The sequence below is a fragment of the Rhopalosiphum padi genome, chromosome 4 (assembly GCF_020882245.1).
Source record: "Rhopalosiphum padi isolate XX-2018 chromosome 4, ASM2088224v1, whole genome shotgun sequence".
Lineage (NCBI taxonomy): Eukaryota > Metazoa > Arthropoda > Insecta > Hemiptera > Aphididae > Rhopalosiphum > Rhopalosiphum padi.
In genome coordinates this window covers 38,180,133-38,203,374 of record NC_083600.1, presented here as the reverse complement: position 1 = coordinate 38,203,374, position 23,242 = coordinate 38,180,133, and the positions used below count along the sequence as shown (strand labels likewise).

General features: G+C 30.2%; 1 protein-coding gene across 1 annotated transcript in view; it reads right to left on the bottom strand.

The window, feature by feature from the left end:
- LOC132929485 (uncharacterized) overlaps nucleotides 1–23,242 on the bottom strand; it is a 25,295-nt gene extending 2,053 nt beyond the window's left edge. Inside the window, exons 1-20 of the mRNA XM_060994867.1 lie at nucleotides 22,652–23,242; nucleotides 12,596–12,870; nucleotides 10,204–10,362; nucleotides 9,348–9,733; nucleotides 8,814–8,927; nucleotides 8,542–8,691; nucleotides 8,304–8,417; nucleotides 7,687–7,814; nucleotides 7,145–7,382; nucleotides 6,978–7,070; nucleotides 6,127–6,261; nucleotides 5,713–5,949; nucleotides 5,282–5,396; nucleotides 4,658–4,851; nucleotides 3,893–4,048; nucleotides 2,367–2,725; nucleotides 2,136–2,278; nucleotides 1,376–1,553; nucleotides 1,141–1,303; nucleotides 4–313 (exon numbers count right to left, since the gene is read on the bottom strand). Coding sequence (XP_060850850.1) covers nucleotides 4–313; nucleotides 1,141–1,303; nucleotides 1,376–1,553; nucleotides 2,136–2,278; nucleotides 2,367–2,725; nucleotides 3,893–4,048; nucleotides 4,658–4,851; nucleotides 5,282–5,396; nucleotides 5,713–5,949; nucleotides 6,127–6,261; nucleotides 6,978–7,070; nucleotides 7,145–7,382; nucleotides 7,687–7,814; nucleotides 8,304–8,417; nucleotides 8,542–8,691; nucleotides 8,814–8,927; nucleotides 9,348–9,733; nucleotides 10,204–10,362; nucleotides 12,596–12,870; nucleotides 22,652–22,704 — 3,700 coding nt within the window. The 5' untranslated portion in view covers nucleotides 22,705–23,242. The remainder of the gene's footprint in view (nucleotides 1–3; nucleotides 314–1,140; nucleotides 1,304–1,375; nucleotides 1,554–2,135; nucleotides 2,279–2,366; nucleotides 2,726–3,892; nucleotides 4,049–4,657; nucleotides 4,852–5,281; nucleotides 5,397–5,712; nucleotides 5,950–6,126; nucleotides 6,262–6,977; nucleotides 7,071–7,144; nucleotides 7,383–7,686; nucleotides 7,815–8,303; nucleotides 8,418–8,541; nucleotides 8,692–8,813; nucleotides 8,928–9,347; nucleotides 9,734–10,203; nucleotides 10,363–12,595; nucleotides 12,871–22,651) is intronic.

Sequence of the window (23,242 nt, the reverse complement as noted above, 5' to 3'; positions counted from 1 at the left end):
CACCGGTTGTGACGTTCCAAAGTTTGATCGTTCGGTCTCGGGCGTGCGTGTCCAGAGACACAAAAGAACCGCCGTTTGGATCCAGTCGGAGGCTGGTGACCGGTGCTACGTGACCGCTGAGCGTCCACCGACAGTTACCGGTGGTCAGGTCCCAGATGCATATGTGACCGTTTTCGTGGCCGCTCAGGACACACCCGTCTTTGGACGATATGTCTAGCGCCACGCAGTTCATGCCGGGCTTCCACTTTTTGAACAGCGTGCCCGACTGTAGGTCGTACACTACTATGAAGTTAGGCCCGGGCTCGTCGACTTCCTATGCGGGGAAAATAAAAGATGAATTATATACATTTACATCTTATCTTATCTTCGAGGCACAAAATAGTCGGTGTCGTTCTATTACAGGTGTTCCCGACGATTTTCAAAAGAATAACTACCTAATAGGTAAAAGTTGAAAAATAAATGTTAGGTATTAAAATTATATCGACGGTTTAATTTGTTAGGTAATTTCAAAGTTATTCATGTTACCAGCACTGCATTTTACAACTTTGCAGGAGTGCTACAAGTAATTAAAAATGTATAAAATATTATACCTCAATACCTGTATTTCACGTTTACATTTATTTTTTTGCTAACTATCTGAATACTGATTTGATTATAAAACATATTGTTGCTGCAGATTACTTATGAAACCTAATTATAGTTAATTACAGTAGCGTAGCCAAGGGGGGGACTAAAGGGGCTATACCCTCCCCCATTGGCCTTATTTTAAATTTTTTTGCAATATTTAAATTTAAATATGGAAATTGTCTTACAAATTTAATTATTTAAAACAGTAAATACGTTAACGGCAAATCAATGTTAATATGCAATCAGTATTTTTGTTTTGTTTTGTTTTTGATTTTTAATAATTCAAGTTGAAAGTATTTAGCCCTCCCCATGAAAAAATCCTGGCTACGCCTCTGGTTCATTATTACAAAATTATGTACATATTATATTAGATGTATATTCGGATAAAATTAGTTCCCAAGTCGTTTGTTAATTGTCAATTATAAAATAATATAAGAAGTAATTAGTATTATATGATAATGATTTTAAATATTATTGATGGGACCTAACATAAGAAAATGAAAGAAATGTTACTTGAGCTACGCAGCACACGTAGTGACCCTCGTAAGTGATGGCCGCGAGTCGTGTGACAAATTCGTGGAACGGTATGCGCAAGTCGTACATCAATTGTCTGGAGGTCAAGTTCCACACGAGCAGCGGGAAAGGTTTTTGCGTTTCGTCGCCACACACCATGACTCTGCGGCAAAAATGACGATCGATTAAAAAAAAAATTAGCAATGACGAGTTGTTTTATGATTCTCCACATTACCTCCCGTTTCCGGATACAAGCAGTGAGTTCAAAAATCTATCTTCGCCAGCTTTAAAGTACGCCTCGATCGTACCCGTTTCGATGTCGATCAGGTTCACGTGCATCCGGCTTCTGGCTAACGCCACGAGTTTCGTAGAACTGTGCAAGCCGAAGTAAGGCATGTTTTGATTCATCACTCCTGCGGTAAAATAAAATACATTGCGTTAAACAATGACCAATTGTAGTTTCTTGCATTAGGAATTACATTAGCCGTGACGGGGCAATGTAATAGAATTATTATATTATAATTCTGGCGATATTAATATAGTTATTTCGATTCCTGACTTTCAAAATTTGATAATTCAGGTTTTGATTTCGGTACTACTTTTGGATTACGAGATACCGATATTTTGCACTGATACGAATTAGGTTTCTAAGTTTAAATTAGATAAATAAAAGAGTGATAAAAATATGTTTAGCTCTCACAAGAATCACCACTGTAATTTTAATCATAATATCAAAAACAATAGTTACACTATGTTAACTTATTACTGTTATAAGTACCGATACTTATAGAATATTATGATATATTTGTTTTTATTCAAAAAACTAATAAAATACAATTTTAATTTCTAAAAACAGTAAAAAACAAAGAAATCCACATGCTACATAATTTCGTGATACCTATTGTCTAAGAAAATTAATAAGGGTGCCGGCCAGCCGTTAGATGCAGGGTAATTATAATGACAAATGAGCCCTGTTTGTTATGTCATGAGCATACCTTTCAGTTTGCTGATCACTTTTCCAGTCGCCAAGTTGATAACGATCAGTTTTCGTTCACACAAAACTATACAACGCTGATTGTCGATCAGTTTCAGCGCGGTTGGATGGAGGATTCCCTTGAGCGTCCGTACTCTCGAACATCTGTACACCCAAATATGTGGACCCAAAAAAAGAAAACCTGTCAAGTCGACTTCCCCGACGGTCTTATAATATATTCGGGCGAACTCACGTGTGTACGTCCCACACGCTAATCTCTTTCCGCCCGGTGCTGACGGTGATCACATAATTCGCGTCATCGTTGAATCGTTTGACTAAGTCGAACCTCCCCGTGGCGTCGGGGCTATCCGAAAGCGATGCAGCGGATTCTAATGACTGCGTTGCAGCGTCCACCGGGACTAGAGGCATCAGTGTCGGGAAAGGAGGTGCGTTTATCAGATCCCGGAACCGATCAGCCACCGGCTGGTACAGTGACATCTGCGAATACAGCTGATTGCCGTTGTTCATCATGGCTGGCATGGCAGACGACAAGAAGTCTCTGAGAAAACGTGCTTCCGGCTCTTGGGCGTGCGCCGAAAGTTCATCCAGTAACTGTATAGACGAATATAAGCATGATAGTATTAAGTTTACCAGATTTATAATATGATGTGCGTAAAATATTTTATACGCTCATATTAGGTGGCACTTGGAAAATAAATTAGGTGTGCAGGAATTAAATATCTAGAATACGCATTGAAAAAACTGATACTGATAAAACAAAATTGTATTAGGAATATAATAATAAGGAAAACCAATCATTTTTCAATATATTTTCCCACCTTATATTCTGTTTTCTGTGTTTAAAGGGGTAAAATTATCGTTTTTTTCCCTTGAATAATACAAACGGAAAATTTCACCCTAAGTCATCTTCTCGCAAATGCCACCTATGACCTACATATATGCATGTATATGTTGTATATTGTATACAAATAATTCCTAAGTGTTGTTATGAGTTAGGGATTATCTATAGTGGCTAAAATGTCTAATTACTAGATTTATAAGCAAAATATTAGTAAAGTAATTTTAACTTACTAACAAACTAACTAAATTACTTTAACTAACAAAAAAATATCTTCAAAAACTATTCAGCTATTTTAATTATTTTAAGTTATCTTGGAAATAACTATACGGTCCTGTTGTGGGATATACTGTTTACAAAGGTAACTGCAGTCATGTGGGTTCATAAAAACTTCATAACTGTAATAGAAGACTTACATATAACGCGTATGTCTCTTACACTTCAGCTTAGTTAAAAACTGTTAAATATAAGTATCATATATTTTTATGAGTACGTGCAAAATTGCTCAAATTATCCTTTATTACAGAATAAGGTTTAAATATCTCAAAATATTATGTAAAAAAACATGTAATTTAAAATTAAATTAAAAAATAATGAATAGTTATAAAAAAAATTTCAATGATAAGCTGTCATTTAATGTAGGTATAAATAATAAAAAAAAATTTATCTTTATCTTGATAATATTACATTTTGAAAAATATGCTTAAATCGGAATATTTGAAGTTAAGTATGCAATAATATTGCATATAATAATAATATATATTATTAATATTCGTTTATTTTAAAGTTTAGATTGTTTAGAGTAATGGAAAATATAGGCAGAAAAAGGTCATCACACAGGTATTTTAGTATGCTGCAGCAATATATCCTCGCAGTTACGTCTTTTTAATCATTGTAAGTAAACCGAATACTCGACTTACTTGGAGCACCGTTCCATGATTCAGTTTTTCCAAAACCCAGTTAAGGTCGCTGAAAAATTGTTTGATCGTTTCGGCCCAGTCCGTCAAGTGAGTGCACTCATCCAGTTTCCTACGTTTCGGTAAGCTCTTCTTACCACAGTCGTCATCCGATACTACCTGTTACCGAACAAAGAATATAATACATCGTCAAAACTCAAAATAATTAAGTAAACTATATAGATTTGTAGTCTCGAAGGGCGGGGAGAATTTACTTAAATGTATATGATATAATTCTACTGTATCAGTGCCGAAAATAGGAAAAATTCTCAGGGTGGAGGCTTACCCCCATTGTTATTTATTTAGTTTAACCTTCCGTAAAATCATTCGAAATTATGTGTTAACGTTTTCTCAATTTCTCAATATAAATACATATTTTGCACACCCCATTTTTTAAACATTGATATTTATTTAACTTATAAAATAAGAAATAAAAATAACAAAAACAATATTATCATCAATAGATATACCATATACAATATTACGCATAAGCATATATGTGTTATCATAATATATAATAAATTATTTAATTTTAATGTATCTATATTTGTGTATTATATTCGAGTATACTTACATAAAACATTAAACAAATTCTAAGGAAAATAATAAACATTTTAGAAATTTATAAAACCTATTGTTACGGGTTGAATACTTTTTTTGAATGCTCATAATAATTTTTGGGGCACTATATACTAAGGCCGCTCATATGCATGACTGCAAAATGTATACCTGGTCTTCGTAGTACGAAAGTATTTTCTTATTGATGCGTCGAATAGACGTACTATAACGCCGACTAGCGGCTTCGGCAACCACGACGTTCTTCCACCGAACCGTCGCGTACCGATCTGTTTTGAACCAGTATAAAAACGACGACATCAACTCATTGAATGTTGCCCAGAAGATACCGGCTGACGTCGGAATCCCTAAAACACAATACATAAATAATACAATTTTTCGTCAATTTAATGTATTTAACGGTTGAATTATCTAATTACGAGAAAAAATTTAAAAATAAGGAAAATATGATGATTAATAAATATTTAAATAAATAATGGTATAATCCTTGTTATTTTTTGTATTTTAATTATTTTTTAAAAAGAGTAATATTATGATAATATTTTCTTAATTTTCATTATAAAGTAAGCAAAATTATGTTTTGTATATTATTTTTCTAGGGAAAATCTGTGTGGTTTTTCGATTTTTACTTATTACAAGCATTTATAAGCGGCCATGTCGGCCATAATGTACAATATACAAATCGCAACTGACGCATTTGATTTCCCTTTTATAAAATATAACATTTCGCATTATAGCCTTACATAATATACGAATATTACATTATTAATAACATACCAGTGACGGAAAGGTCTGAAGCGCGAAATTCGTTCTCCGAAGACAGTAATTCAACCAACTCCGAATCGAGTAAACCGTATCGAGTGGCACACATGTGACCAATCACGGAAGATACCTTATAAAGCCACATAATACAAGTAAAAATTATTTATTGATAATAATAATATATTTATGAAGTTTATATGAAGCATTTAAGAAATTTATAAACGGTTCGATTCCGAACCGTTTATACATTTATTTTTATATAATTATACAAACCGTTTTAATTATTTCGAAACGGTTTGAAAATGATTAACGAATCATTTATATAACTAAAGGAATAAACGATACTAATTGATACTCGTATCTTGTTTATTGTTTATATATTATATTATTTATAATTTTTTTATGTAGGTATAATAATAAACTTTAGGTAACGAGTATTATTATACCTTGTCTTTGCCGAGATGTGATTCAATATTGTCGAAAATTGCTTCCACCCACTTTTCTGGCGAAGGTGGTTGTTTCGAGTTTCGTATCTTAGAACACAGCAAGCTCGCTTGAAGTTCTAACGGTGTTTTGGCGGTCACCGTTTTGCGGTCGATTTTTGTCGTTTCGCTACCACCGATCGGACGAATGATCGGTGCCGATAATAAGGAATCAATTTGTTCGTCCGTCATGTTCGCTATCTATAAATATATAATATTAATGTAGTATAATTTACTAATATTTGACCATGGAGATGGAGATTGATATTAAATGTAAGCCGAAATCAATAGTAACATAAATTATGAATTATGACAATACTATTAATACTTATAGGCAATAAGTTATAAGTGTTATAACACTTATAACTTATAACTAACCCGTATATATGAATCCATCGTTTTTATGGTCTGACGCAATCGATTTAGGTGTTCTGAAGGCTCCGAGACTGAAACTACGATCTTGACGTTGTTGGGCAGCGACTGCGGTATCCAATCCACTAAATCATTCTCGAACTATACACACAAATGAACATAACGTATTGACGTGATGAAAATAAAACAAATGGCAGTAACTTTGTATGGATATAACCATTGATTATAAATACTAGTATTTATAATCAATGATATAACCAATATAACTCAGTGGAGTATTTAGAATTTATTTAATGGAGGAGATATGAAAATTGTCAATGCCAAACGTCTCAGTATTTTATAACTTACTTATAAACTTATAAATAAAAAAACACAACTATAACCATACAAACATATCTAAAAAAAGGTTAGGTCAAGGAGAAGATATACCTCCCTGATCTCCTTCCGTTATAATTCTGAATATGACGCACTAAAGACCCAAAATACATTTAAAATCTCAAATAATGGACAAAAAAAAAAAAATGAATAAAAATGAATATTTAATTCTTAATTTTATTATCTAAATTAATGGTTCACTATATAAAGTTTATATTGCGTGCAGTAAGTATTTAAAAAAAAACGAAAATATTAGTGATACTCCCAAAATAAAATAATTAAAAATTTGAAAAAATATTTCAATATTTAGAAATTGTAAAAAAATTAAAATCAGCGTTTTAATATATTTATATTATACACCGATGAATATTTTGAAATCAAATTTGGAACTTCGTAGTTATGGAAAGTTATGTTCTATGACAAGTAAATAAAAATGCATGCATTTAAATTATAAATAATATTATTCAGAATGCAATAATTACTCTGTCGAATCCGTCTACGATCAACGTAACCGGCCGCTTCGATCCAATCGAACCCAGCAGACGTGTAATTTGTTCCGAATACAGTTGTACGTCCTAAAAATGACGGCCGTGTGAAAAAAATAGATATAAAACGGAATTAAAATGTATCTTTTAGAAATAAAACTCACGTGCTTGTACCAAGTACATTTCCCGTTATCCACGAGATTCAATTGAACGACTAGTGAATTGAGCGTTTGCTCCAATGACAAGCTATAAGCGGACGCGTTGGCAAATCTCACCACCACCGCTGCGTCCTGATTCCACAAGTGACATTGTTTCGCTATGGCTGCCATCACCGTGGTCTTACCCGACCCTGAAGGCCCGTACAAGATCAATGGGTACGCTGCGTCACCATCCGTTAAATACCTGCGTGCATCGCATCGATAGAGGTAAATTATTGTATCCACAGACCACAGGTAATCATATGAATTAATGTCTAGATCCGCAGAACGGTTGGTAAAAACAGCCAACAAATGGCCAGAAGTTTTTTTTCTCAAATACTTTAAAATAATCTCGACAGTATGAGTATAACTAAAAAGTATTAGGTACTTAAATATTACCAAAATAACGTATTTTTATAAGTTTATAACTGATGAATAGATAATTGATCTCTGTCTTGATTTAATTAGTAGCTATTGAATTATACATTATATCATAATAATATACATACTTTTTGGCACGTTCCATAGCTTCATCCCGGCGAATAGCCCGTTTGGCCGCATTGTACCCAAACCACGCTTGTACTCTCAGCTCTTCTAAAAGTATAGCGCTTACGCCGTATGTAGGCTCTTGTTTTTCCTATTTATATAATTATACATATCGATCAAAACAACAATTGTATTCAATTTTCAAAGTATTACAATTAAAGTTTTTATGAGTTTTTTACTATAAAATAGTGGTAAATAGTGTATGATTTTAACGAATTTTGTCAAAATTTGTAATATAGTCTCTTATAAAAAAATGTTAACGATGTATTTTTGATATTTTTGAACTGCTTTAAAAACAATTCATGATGAACATTAATAATAGTGCTAATAGCGCAAATAGAAAAATTATTCTTAAGTATCCAGAAATTATTTTAAACTAAATTTACAAATGTTTGGGGTTATTAGTATTTCTGTCCTGGAGACTTCTAGAGACTTTTGGAATGGCCTAAGCACATTTACCTCCATTTTTCTCCTATTTTAATAGTATTTTCTATTTACAGAGATCTTAGTGTATAGTATCATTATTCAGTACATATTGAGTAATAGGTACTTATTTTTAAATAAATAATGCTATACTCACACTCTCTTTGTCTACAGATTCAATTATAGACATTAATACAGATCCTATTCTCTTTATAGATTCCGTCACGTTTGCGATCTCGTAAAATACGATATTGGTTTCAGGCAATTCGTTCTGTAACAAACAAACGCATATAAAAATTATTTTACAAAAAATATAGGAAAATTAAAAAAAAACTACGAGAAAACTATAAAAAAAAATAATATTTTATTTAGTTAAAAATAAATAAACGTCATACCTTCAACTGTTTGCTAAGTTGTTCGAGTCTCTTTTTGGATTCTACCGCAGTTGTTTTACACTTGTGACCAGGAACAACGTCGTAATTGTTAATAATCCACACAGACTTTTTAGCCAACTCGGCATTCAACATGATCTCATTATGAACTTCCTGCGTACATAATAAAACGTCAAGTTTCCAGATTATTGTGTTTATTTTTTGATCCACATGAATAATAATAATTCATCAATGTATAATTAATAAATATGTATAATGTACAATTGCTAGTTTACCTGTTGAAAAACTTGTTCAACGTAACCGTTCCGTAACGACTTCGAATCAAACACCTTCATGAGTGCGATTTGCAGCTGTACTTTTTCATCGTGCCACAATTTTTCGTCGGCTTCCTGAAAACAAGTTATAATATAATATCGATAAAAATACCAATACACAAATACACAATACATAAATTTATTTATATCGGGCAGCTTACCTATATACATGATGTATATTATATTGTAATGATGTTGTTAAAATATATCATATAAGTACAAACAATATTGAATGAAAAAAAAGTATATTAAAAAATGATTCTGAGCGAAGGTGATCTGTCAGATTGTTACTAGGTAAGTAGGTATATGTTATGATATAATATTTATATTGCTATTAAAGTAATTTATTTGTATATGGTTTCTTAGTAATTGGAGTTATTTTTTGTCAAAAATATTGCATTTAAAAATAATATTGTGCCTATAAAATATTAATTTCAAAATCAAAGGCCATGTCTGGCTATATCTATTACCTATAAATATTATTAAATGTATCACCTGAGTCTCGAACGTCGTTTCGAACATCATTTCGTTACGGAGCTCGAAGTTATTTTTCTGCGCATCTAGCGTGTACCATTTTTCGATCAGTTTGCTGGCGTCTGGCGTTTTGGTCCTGGCCAGATCGAAGTCCTGCCTGGTCATCTCGTGGGGCAGAACTGGTGGACCCAGTGAATCGTCCACGAAAACAACAGGCACGACGTGACCGATGCGGTTCTGCCGGCGTAGTTCTGCCAGTCGGACAGCGTTGTCTAGCTGTCCGAATTCTTGTTGCTGATGGTCGCAGTATAGATCTACCACATGCAGTTCGTAACCAATTTTCGTGCATTTTGACCGGATTTCCGGTAACACGCTTTTGTACAGGCATTGTCTTTCGTCTGAAAATCCTATAAGTACATTACGTTTCAAAAATTGTCGTATAAAGCACGTATACGTATTTATATAAAATTTTTCAGGCAGTAAGTGTTTAAACACATATTTTTTATCGATTTACATTTTCAGAACTTTACGAAGTAAAAACGTAAAACGTTTTACTTTAATAATTTTAAGTTTTTATATCCCTTAAGTAAACTATAAACCATGATAATTATGTATAATCACATTGAAGTTGGAATTTAAAACAAGATATACATTTACATATAAAGCATATTCTGGCTTATAGAACTTGTATACAAGTTAACAATTTATTGTAATTAATTATATATTTATAGTCAATATTTTTATGTATTATGTACTTACTAACTGTCTACCATATGTCCATATACCACAATAGTACTAATATATAATATAACCAACAATATTGTGTTCTAAAAATGAAGCCTAAAATGAAACGATAAAAATTGTTTCGGTTACTTGCCTTTATTGTCCGGCAAACAGACGTAGACGACAATTTTGTTAGTTTTTTGATTTGCGGTTGGTTCGAAAACGCCAAGTAGCAATTTCTTCGTCTCAGTCGATACACTTTTCAATTCGTCCGGCAGTATAAACGAAAAACATTTTTCTGGCGTTTTATCAACTGGAAAAATATAAAACATTTTAGATATTATCAAACTGTCAAATAAAAACTTTCTTTGTAATTCACGGTGTAAGTGTAGCATAATTACATTTTTCGAGACGCCAAAACTCGTGATAATATTATGCTTTTTATTGAATAATATATTTAGTAGCTACTCAAGTTTAAAAGTATTGATAATTTTTACTACAATAGTGACTTAAGAGAGCTATAATCACCGAATAAGATTAAAATATTATACCTTTATTTAGTCGATCAAATTTGAAAAGAAAAGTGTCACTCAAATAACTAGGTTTTACGGGCTACGCGATAAGTAATTAATATTGCAGTGTACCTACATTATATCGATACTATTATGAAATGTAAATTAATGACTAATAATGTAATAAGACATTATTGTGTTTAAAATAAAAATGGTTCGGGACAAGTCGCCTTTGGATTATAACTTCTAAGATTAAAATTTAATATTGTGTAATATTGTAAGTACTTGGATACGAACCGATATTTTTGTAGTATTACCTATATATTATAATAGTTTGAGATTTAGGTCAGTTATTTTTTATTCAATATATTATACACTATTTAAATCCCTACTATAAACGTTGTTGTACTTGTTAAAGCCACAAAAACTATATTGTATTCACATAGGTATATAATATCTATCTATCATAGAACGTTTCATGTATAAATAATATTTATTTTCACTAATCACAATAAATACGAGATAAAAATATTTGGTAGATATCAACCACGAGAAGAATAAATTATAAAATATATTAACTAAATTGTATTTATAGTTTGAAGAAAAAATGACAATAATAGAAAAAATGAGACATTTTTATAAAATGTATACAATTTCTATTGTATTATACCTACATTGCACGAATAAATACAGTCTACAGTTAAAAACCCATTTAAAATGTTTTTTTATAATAATTATAATATTATACCTATTATATTTATTTTAAAAGAAAAAAAAATTAAAATTGATAAATTGCAGTCAAATATTTGACTTATATATATATATCTTCTATATACATATAGGAGACCGCCCCTATTCACTCATCAACGCCCAGACCGAACCACTGGATCTAAAAACTTGAAATTTTGTACAGAGGTTCCTTAAGCAATGTAGGGGCGCGCTAAGAAAGGATTTTTCAAAATTCGACCTCGAAGGGGGTAAAAGGGTTTTTTTTATATAGCTATAGATAATATGTATTTTTTTATTGCTTAATAATTGTTTGTTATTTCTTCTAAGCGGTTGCTAGGATACTAAAAGTATAAAAAAAACATATCTAAAGTAATTAGACATATTTTTAGTATCCTAGCAGCCGCTTAGAAGAAATAACAAACAATTATTAAACAATTAAAAAATACATATATCTTAAGCTATATAAAAAAACCCCCTTTTACCCCCTTAGAGGTCGAATTTTGAAAAATTCTTTTTTAGTGCGCCCTTACATTGCTTAAGGTCCCTCTGTACAAAATGTCAAGTCTCTATACCTAGCGGTTCGGTCTGAGCGTTAATGACTGAATTACTAAATAGATAAAAAAAAAGAAGATAAATAAATAGATAACTAAAAAAAAAGAAAATAAATATAGATTACTTTAGAGACCAGGGGTGGCAAAAATGTTTGATAAAGTTATACTGAGAAGTGAGAATATGTTTTTCCTTTGTGGAGTCATAAGAATACATGCAACTATTGGATAGGGTCGACTGTAATATTTTATTAAACTAATAAATATATAATAGTACATTCTTAATAATAAGCCGTCTGACGTATTTCACTTCCATTGCATCTTGTGACTCGTATTTATTTTGAAAACCTATCGACGTGAGCTTCACACATTATTAACGCATCTAATGCACGGGCAAAGCCGTGACGGAACAGCTCGTATATATATTATATAATAATTAATAATTATAATTCAGGATTAAAAAAAATATATTTTTTTATATTGTTTAATAATTTTTTTATTAGGTAAATTATTATTTATGAGTACATAATCTTTATTGATTATTTTTTATTTTAATTAATAGATACTAACGAATAACGATACAATTATTATAAATAGCTATACCTAAGAAAAACAAAAGCCAAAATCCAAAAAAACTAGGGTCTAACTATATATAGTAAGTAGCATGTAATAATATTTATAACCATATGATAGTTTTGTAGTTTGTACTAATATATATCCACTATCCATGTATAAGTATAGTATATGCATACATTACCTATGGGGGTGGATATGTTGTTTGGTTCGAAGGGCTTACAGACGATTGTTGCTGTGGTTGACTGTTCGTCGGGTTGTTCAATTTTCGGAATTATAAAAGGTTGTCCACCGACGTTGCAGTTGGACGCGTGTGCTGCTTTGTTGCTGTTGGTCACCGTCGTTGTTGCTACCGCAGATACCGCGACCTGACTTTTGCCTTTTTTGGGCACGGATATCACATTAGTTGCCTTATCAGCTTTCTTTTGATTTTTTTTATAACGAGCTTTTTGCAAGTATCTATATAAAAATATAAGTAAAATAAAATCATTTAAATTTTTTATTTTAACAACTTATTTCTATCAGTGAACGGAAAACATAAGTTTGCGTGAGAACACGGCGGCCACAGATCACAATTATTCTGTATTTTATAAGGAGGCAATCACCCCTTCCATCGTGAGCTTTATTATTCATAGTTTTATTTACGTTAATAATTGTATTTTATTAAGGATTTCACGAATAAAATATTAATGACAAACTTGACAAGAATTTAATTTATTATAATAATATTAAAAAATATTTGTTATCTATGAACAACTCCATTTGGCGTCACGGTTTAAAATACCTAATATCTAAATTCATGATGGTAAACCTAGAATCTATTGTTATGTAAATAGGGTTTTTTATTTATTAATTATTATTTAGATGTACTTTCGAATACACCAGTAATAGTTCATGTATGTACGCGTTTTTGGAACACGTCCCGCGCACGTGACGACACGATAATATTTTATATTATTTTAATATAAGAGAGCGCGCCAAACACGCGCAAGTTCCAAATATAACGCATCGCGCCGCGACATAAGGTATTGTGTTGAATTTGGCACTGAGAAGAAAGCGTATATACGAATAGTCGTGGCGTGTGTGGATTTTTGGGGGTGGGATGGAAAATCATAATTTTATTTACGTTATTCACACGCATGCCACAGTATTACACCTAATTATATCGTAAGAATGCGCCTTATTTTGCTACTTCTGTACTCTATACTTTTGAGATCGCAGGCGCGCCTCTGCTTTTCTGCCATGACTTATAAATATAAACATGATAATATAAATACACACGCAACCGTGCGGTTTGTCACATCAAATACTACGAAAAAAAAATGCTGCCCAAAAATGTTTTCCTTGTAATATTTTAAAAATGTCAAATCATTTCCCGCGTGCTATTGGCTTCACGTAGATAGTTATGTCAAATTATTTTCTTCATTCGATTATGATCATATTATGATATATAGGTAAATACTTACATTAATTACATGCTATTTGTGTTTATTCAATTATAAAATAATGTTATGAGTTATGACTAGCTTGTGCTTGAACTTTAATGTTCTAACTTTTAAATTATGTATAATATATGCAGTTCTGTATTTAAAAACCGGAAATGTTTAGGTACCTTATTATTAATAAAAAGTAATCTATATTAAATTTAGAATTCAATTGACAATTATCTAAAAACACGTTTAATAAAATAAAATTCCAAAAAATGTGACCAATTTTGATTCAAAAACAGGTAAAAAAACAAAACATCTCAAAAAGTCCAAAAATAGCACTAAAATCTAAAAAATCACTAAATAACCATACATAAAATAATCTGCAAAATAAAGTTTTGAACTTGAGTTCTCTGTATCATGAAACACATTTTAAGCATACTCTGCTATTGCTTAAGCATTTTTTAAAAAATATGCAAATGTTATAAAATCCCTACCCTGTTAATTATACATTAATTAAAATAAATAGTTTTAACTGTACCTATATCTATTTACTGATTTTAAAATTGTTTAACGTATACATGTTTTGATAATTATTAAATTTAATTAATTTTTATTTAGATCTTAACTAATTTATTTAATAATCATCAAATATATGTGATAAAAATTCTTAAAATTAAGAAATTTGCATTAAGAACATTTCATTTTTATAGACGTGAAATTAATTTATAGCTTACCTATTAAGCAATAAATTAAACATTCTAAAAACATGCACACGTCAAATTATGTGCAGTAGTTATATGACTAGAGAACAGCATTTAATATAAAGTGCATTATTTTGTGTGTTCTCTAGGAAATTACATAACTCTTTTACGGATACTTTTAAGGTAACCCCCCTCCTCTTTTTACATTTTAAGAGCATTTTCAGGAAATTTTATTAATTTTTTAGTATGCATAATAAAACATTGTACGAGCTTTTAGTGCAAATTAAGAAATTCAAAATATTATATCAAGAACTATATTGTTTTCATAATATTTGGTTTATTGTTTTTTAGATATTTTTCATTCGTCAATCTACATATGAATTTGATAATCCGATAAAAATATAACAATTATCTCCTCTAATGATTATCGAATATGGTGTCTTACTGGGATTCAAACAAATAACAACTAAATAGTCAGTTGGAGATATATCACGATCGTATTTATTTTCATAATATAGTTAACTTATTTTGCGTGCCTAACTATTTTATTTTATTATTTAGTCAAAATAAAGATGTATTGAGTTAAGTCATTTTTTTAAAGCATTTTTGGATAACTTTTTGGGCATTTAAATCCGGGTCTTAGTTTATGATCATGATTTAATTATCTAGCTGAGATTGTACATCATATTTGCATCAATGTTGAATATTGATCATCATATAATTTATACACATAATGTATTTATTTGGTAGTTATGTAGATTATATAGGTACATACATGTATATAAATAAATAGCGAAGAGAGAGAGAAATAGAGTGACGAAACAGAAATAAATATACCTAATATAATGTTCAAACAACAAATACCCTAACTATAGTAACTAGCATTAATAAATTATTATAATTATTTAACTCACGAGAATACACACGGGATTGTAATATTTTCTATTGCAACATAGATAAATATAATAGTATGTTATTATTTCAAATGATTAACACATACATCTAAAATGCATGGTTTAGAGATTAGAGTTGCGGTTACTATTCATATTGCGGGCACACGCTTTCAGATTATAATCGTAGTACTTAGTAATTTGTATCGCAAATATTTAATAATTAATTATTTTGCAAACTTTTTATAAGTTTAATATAGATGTAATAAAGGTACTTATATAAAATAATAAAATAAACAATTGGAGCCAGACGTATTGTGTTTAAAAAAAGTTTTGTCATTGATATGTATATAAGATTCACTTATGGGCAATTATGCTAACTCCTATATTTTTTTCATTTAATAATTAATTTATGATATGGCAATACCAACATTTTTTTCAAATAAGAATTATTTTTTTTTCCTGTAATTTTTAAATACCTAGTTACTTAAATGATTTTTTTTGAAAACATGAATGTATCGAAATAAAAATTTGAACGAGTAGTTTTGGAGTTATTTAACATTGTGTACTAAGGATAACAAAAAAAAAAAAATCAATGGTAATAGATTTGGATTATGTGGGGGCTGTGATAGTTTAAAAATGTTAATAGTGTTACTTATAATCTATTAATATTTCATCATTTGTAAAAGTTTTTTAATTATAATTAGAGCTATATTAAATATTACATCTTTTTATATTTTTTAAATCCATTGTTTTTAAAGAAAATTATAGTATTATCCTTAGTATAAAAATGTTCATGATATAGAAAGATATCATAAATATCACAGTTATATAGATATATTAGATTTTAATACATTAACATTTTCAGAAAATTACCTTTTTAACATATTCAGTAAAAAAAAATCAGTGCCTATTTGAAAAAAATTGTTATTGTATACTTCAAAATTTAAAAATCAAAATACGAGTAAGTTCATATATAAAAGGAAAATGAGTGAAAGCATGCTTGGTGAATTATATTATATATATATATACAGTATATTATACTGTACGTCTTTACGGGCCTACATCTGTCTTGTAGATATCTAAGTATTAATCAGATTAATCGATTTCATGGATATACAAATAAAAAAGACAGTCATAATTATTATTTGAGTTATATAAGTTATAATAGTTATATTAATTATTTAATAAACGCAAATACAAAATAAAGTACAAAAAACAGGTTATTATTATTTATATACTGTAGATTTTGGGGTAATATCCTTGATCCTGAATGTTTAATTCTTCATTACAAGTTTTATCTTTGTGAGCATGTTAGGTTTATTTAATTAACATCCTATGACTATATGTATATAATATATAGATGAACGTCTGTACTCTATACATGTACCATGTACGTATGTAAATAATTGTTTGTTAAAACGGGCATTGTACTTACATCTACTAAAAATTACCAAATATATTCAACTTAGCCGAAAATAACAATCCTGAAAGACAGCCGGGTATATAAAATCATACCGGTGCGTCCTATTTACATATAGGTATACATTTTGCCGTCAACGGGCAATTAAGTGACGGACTATGTTATTGTTTTCAAGTCGTATAGCCGAAATTAGTCGTCTATTATTGTTGTAGGAACAGACAATAAATAACAATATTATAACGAATCATTTGTCGGATATTCTTGAGAAAAATGTGTGTGTATAAATAATGTCAGTGCAGAGTACAGACCAGTGGGCAGTGACTACATAACGGCCGTACCATAATACTTATCTATTCAAGTCTGGATTTAAAAAATATGTGCCCGTGTTTTTTGTCAGGTTTTTAATTACAATTTATGTACGATAAGCATATATAAGTAGAGTTGAAGATAAAATGAAAGCATTAAAGAATGTTTTTTTCCTTAAAAATTTAAAATAATGCTCCTATAAAATGCAGTTAATTTTTTTTATCTTGAACAAGTTTTGAATCAAAAAAATATTTTTTACTAAATTTAAAAAAAAATTTTACACAATAATTTCAAGTCTTCTATCATGTGTAATTTTAATCTGAAAAATAAACTATATTCTCATTTAATTTTCCAATATCAATCATCATAATCTCGATTTTACGTCGTAAAGATCCATAATAACATTTAATTAAGTGAAAACCTTGTTAGCACACTAAAAAGTTATTTTCTTAAATAAAAATCTTTAAATAAAGTGTTAAAAAACCAGATTTTAATAATATTAGCCTGACAACTTTTAAAACTATATTTTTTTCAAATAATTTCCTTGAAATTAAAATTTTCAAGAAATCCGAAGTAAAAACTTTTTATTTTAATTTAGATTTATTCATAAGTCATAACAATTGAAACGTATTTATAACTATTTATAAATAGTATAAGACGAGAATTGTGTAGCTAGCTTTCTAAAACAATGTAAAATGCATCAAAATCCTACCTCTATATTAAAGTGACTATATAAGTATATATTAATAAATATATTGTCTTACTATTGCTCATCATTATGTTGAAATTTTATGAAGAAAAACATTATCAATTGGTATCAATATATTTTATAACAATAATTATATGTAAAATAAATAACCTCATAGGACAAAGGTAAAAATTAAAAATATTGTTAAATTTTATATTTTATCTATTTAATGAAATTTGACAAAAATGTGTTTTCTATATTAAAACAAAGTGAACATAACATAATAATTCTTAATGCCTATATGTCTGATTATATACGGAGATTCATCAAGTATGCTCATTCCAATTTTATCCTTTAATAATACAATTATTTAATTTCTAACATTTATTTATCTCATTTAAGAAATATCCTATGGTGACTATATTAATATTAATTAGTATAATTTTCAATTATCATAGACTATTATACAGCTATCCTTAATCATAAACAATCATTAAACATTTAACTCGACATTTAACGAATCAATAGTGAGTTAATGGTCCCTTCAGCATGATTTAATGTCTATATATTGGCCCATGATTGGCTAATTAAATTTTAGTGAGCCATTAAATTTATCAATTTTTATACAACTCGGCATTAGTATAGTAAGTTATCAGAAACTACTCATTTAAATTTCGATTTATAATTTAGAAAGATGGTAGGTAGGCACTTACATTATAGCCTTATTCATAATTGAAGAAAAATATGTTTGTACCGCCACAAGATCAATAACTATAACTGATAATGTACCTTTTAAGCATACTTAAAAAATTTACTTAATACTTTATTAAAAGCAATAAATTTATGTGAGCATGGTTAGTGAATAATTCTATAAGCAGCAAGTCAAGTAAATGAGAAGCCACATATATTTGAAGTTAAGGTGCAACATTAAATGATAACATGGGATGTATTAAATTTATACCTATATTTTCAATGACGCGTTTTTAATCAATTAACCAATTAATGCACCAATTTACATTTTACTGTTATCAAAATAAAAATGATCAAAACTGTTCAAGGGAATAAGATCATATTATCTTAAAATATATTATATAATATGGAATATGTATTAGGATATATCTCAATTCTCAACGTCTGTCTAAGGTCAGTAACATATATTGCATCGATGTTCGTCTTTACAATGCCTTAACGCCGTTTAAATCAGAATTCAACAAAATGCATGGGATTACCTACATATATATATATATATATTTATATGCATTTATTATTTTTATGGAATTTCACTGACAGTTCGTGACCGGTCCCGTGTCACACAGCCTGACAATTCATTTTCGGTCTCCTATATTAATCTTAGTCCGTGTCGGATATATCGTCGCTTGTCAGATGAACGATCAACGAATTACATTGATAACGAAAGCCATGTTCTCGACTTCGATATCGGTGACAAGACGACATGAGAATTCTCGTCTATCTAGTTATGATTTATATATATTATGATTTATGAGTATTAAACAGTGATTGCTACGATTTAAATAAAATTAAGTATTATATGTGTATGACTATTTATTCATCAACAACAATCAAGTGCCACTTTCACTTTCTAATGTTCACTTTAATGACAAATAATCACCTTCCATCATATTATATAAATATTTACAATGACTATGCAGGTATCAAATGGTGATAAAAAAATTTGAAAAAACACTCACAAATATTCAGTTGTTTATCATCACAATGGTTGGACCTTTAAAAGCATCAACTTGGTTTTAATTAAAGTGCAAAATTTTTCAAACATTCAATATTATTTTTTATCTTTACCTTATTTAATGTTGAAATAATGAAATGCAAAAACAACGATTTAACTTTTGAATACAGAAAAAATAAATTTTCCAACTTAAAAATAAACAACTAGGTATTATTTGTATATATTTTTTATAAATGTTTATAAAACAATTCCAATTTCATAATAGTTTTTGTTATTACCTAATTTTGTTTGAAACTTTTAACATAATTAAATTTAAAAATAAAAATAATAGCAATATTTTGTAATAAGAGAAAATCGAAATTAAAAAAAAGTTAAAGAGTAGTTAAAACTTTTAAGTCATGTGCCTGGCCCTAAAATAGAGTTTTTTTTTACTAAATATAAAAAAAATAATAAATATATAATATACCTACACATATGTTAAGTTAAAGTTCTCTCGCTGCCAACGATAATAGATGAATAGATGAAAGATTAAATATGATTTATATATTATAAAATAAAGAGATTATAAATAATGCAAATATTATCGCTAAATTTGAAAAACGATAAAAAAAAGTGCATTATGTACCTATACTACATTGTATTGTATAGATTATAAGCTCAATGCGGAAGATCACCGCTTCGGGCTTCGTGTCTCATCATCAAAATTATACAGTCTAAGACTTAGACTCTAAGCAGTCTAACCTAACAACTTTAGTTATCGATAAATTATTATAATAAAATTTGAAATTGCAGAGAAAAAAATATATATTTCTATACAACTATATTTATCATCTATACAAGAATACGGGATAGGTACACGATCAAAAATTGTAAAAAAAGATAATAAGAAAATAATTATTATGACTATTGACTATTTTATTGGAAAAATCCACTATTACTAAGGTTTGGAATTTAATATTCCAAAAAAAATTTTATTTATAGCCAAAAAAATTATCTAAAATAACAATATACACTTGAAATAAATTAGTAATTTTAAAAGCATCGTGTAAGGCCACAGCAAAAAAAAAATGCAAATGAATTAAAATCCAAGTCTTAATTATGACCATTGTTGTTGAAAAAAAAAATGTTTTTATCCATTTAAAAGATTGCAACACCATTAGTGAGTCTCGGCGGATTACTCGGAATGGTTAAGGATGATAAATTTTTAATAAGTGGATTAGAATGGTGAAGTAGTGTATTGTGGAATCTCATATAAAAGCATTTAACTTCTATTCATGCGCTGACATTATTCTGAGATCTTTATAAAGTATCTGATTTTAAATAAATGGAGGAGAATATTTAGTTAATTTAAAAGAAGAGAATATTTCTAAAAACATTTTTAAATTAGTTTTTTAGCACTTCTCCATAACTGAAAGCCATGAAACTATAATTAATTACTTTTTGTTTTACGATGTTATCATAGTTTAAAGTTTCAACGGGAATTTAAATAATTTAATCATTTAACATTTTTTTTTTTATTAATTTATTTAGCTGCATAAATGACGTAGGTATAACGTTGTAAGAACGTTTTTTCTATAACGAAAACTGGGTTTATTAAAGGTCAAAGATTCCGACAATAATTATTAGGACATAATAAGCTATAGAGTTACTAATGTTCAAATCTAAATTTTTCAAGTATACCTACAACCTATATTTATATATATACCTACAACACACAAATTAACGTTTAACGGCCCACTAAACTTTTCCCCTTCTATCCATTACACTAATCAAATTGTAGACATCACTAATACACGCGGAGTTTCTATATAGTAGAAATAAACCGACATACCGTCGCAGATTGATGGTACCCATATAAAAGGCAATCAGTTTCTAAGTGATGGTAAATTTATCAAGATTACTAATAAAGTGTCGGTCGGTTAAATTAACACTATTTTGCACGTAAGATTCTTGATCCGATTTTTTCAATCAAATTGTATTGTATTGACGAGCCAGGAAAGAAATCGTTATGATAAGGACTAGGATCCATATGAAATAAAAAATATAGATCACGAGGGCACAATTTATTGATCGGGTTGGGGGTAGGGGATCGATTGTAAGGATTTTTCTAATTTTCTCTTTGTCATTGACAGACGATAAGCGTCATAAACTTCACAAGTTAAAACGGTACCTATCTATAACATTTGAATGTAATATTTTGATAAAAAAAAAAACAAATTTGACGCTGGTGTATAAGCGTACTATATATATACAGTTATACTATATTTGTATAGTGAACAGCAGCAGCAGCAGCTGTCCAAACAATACTCTTTCTTCCGCGGTGCCCTCACCCCGCCGCACGGGAGGGAGGGTCGGAACTTGTACCATAATAATAATTAAAACTAGATATTTGCTTACCTCACATTATTCGTTAATATTATTGTTTATAAGTAGGTACGACGGTGGCAATAACGGCATACCGATATAATACAGTTATATATCGGTATTGGTAGGTATACCTAAGAATAATAATATAATATTCGGGGGCAAAATTTCAACGATAAAACAATATGGGACTGCCAAAGTAGTTCACAACTCATTCAGTTATAGTTTTGTAATCACGGATTACACGCGATGAGACTTCACCCCCGAACACACCCCCACATTATTGAACAGTCACATACCTAATATAATAACGGCTTAGCACTGTAGTACCGGTATACCTATTGATTTATCGCGGTATACAATATTATACAAACTAATCGACCATCTCAAAAACGGCATCAATTATATTCGAGGGTGTCGAAATAACCTCGCGGGGTTGTAGAAAAGCTCCCCCCAGAATCGCGCATACGACAACACTACAAGTATTATTGTAAATCATATATACCATGTTAATGTATTACGAGGCAAACGAAAACACTTTTGACCTATGCATAGCCGTTGCTATGTATAGGTATAGGTATACCCGACGACTTGACCACGAGTGGAGTATACCACGTATACCGCGCATACCGAATATACCTACATTCTTTTTTTTTTACAACGTGCGGTAGGTACACACGAAACGAGAAGAGCGATTTATTATTTCATTGCATATAAAAATATAATAACTCACTCGTCGGAACCGCCTCCGCCGTCCTTTTGTTTCGACGAACAATAGTTTCCCATGTCGCCGTCGCCGCCGTCGCCGCCGGTTTCCGACCGCCGAAAACGCCGCGCTCGTCAAGCCCGGACCGCCGACTATTAACACTACTGCTAACGGCGACAACAACAACGACGCGGCGACCGGCACCGCCGCCGACGCCGCCGCGAAATCGTCACCGTCATCGTCGCCGCCGCCGCCGCCGGACCGACGGACGGAACGCGCGCGAATCCGTTTTCCCGCGGCGGCGCCTCCGCCGTCACTAGATAAACGCACCGAAAAAAGACGTGGCTGTCCCGCGACAGTTGTCGCTGTGTTACGAGGCGCGTCTCGCACAGCCGCGACTATAATGACAACATCACGCCGCCGCCGTTTTACAACAAACTATAATATAATATCGCAACAATGAATTAATGACGATACTGCGACGACGACGACGACAACTATAATATTGTTATTTATATTTATATTATTATTATTATTATTATTATACGAGCGACGCACCACAACGACAATATAATACTATTTCGTGTAGCCGCCGTGTACAACTACCGTGGCGCGCGG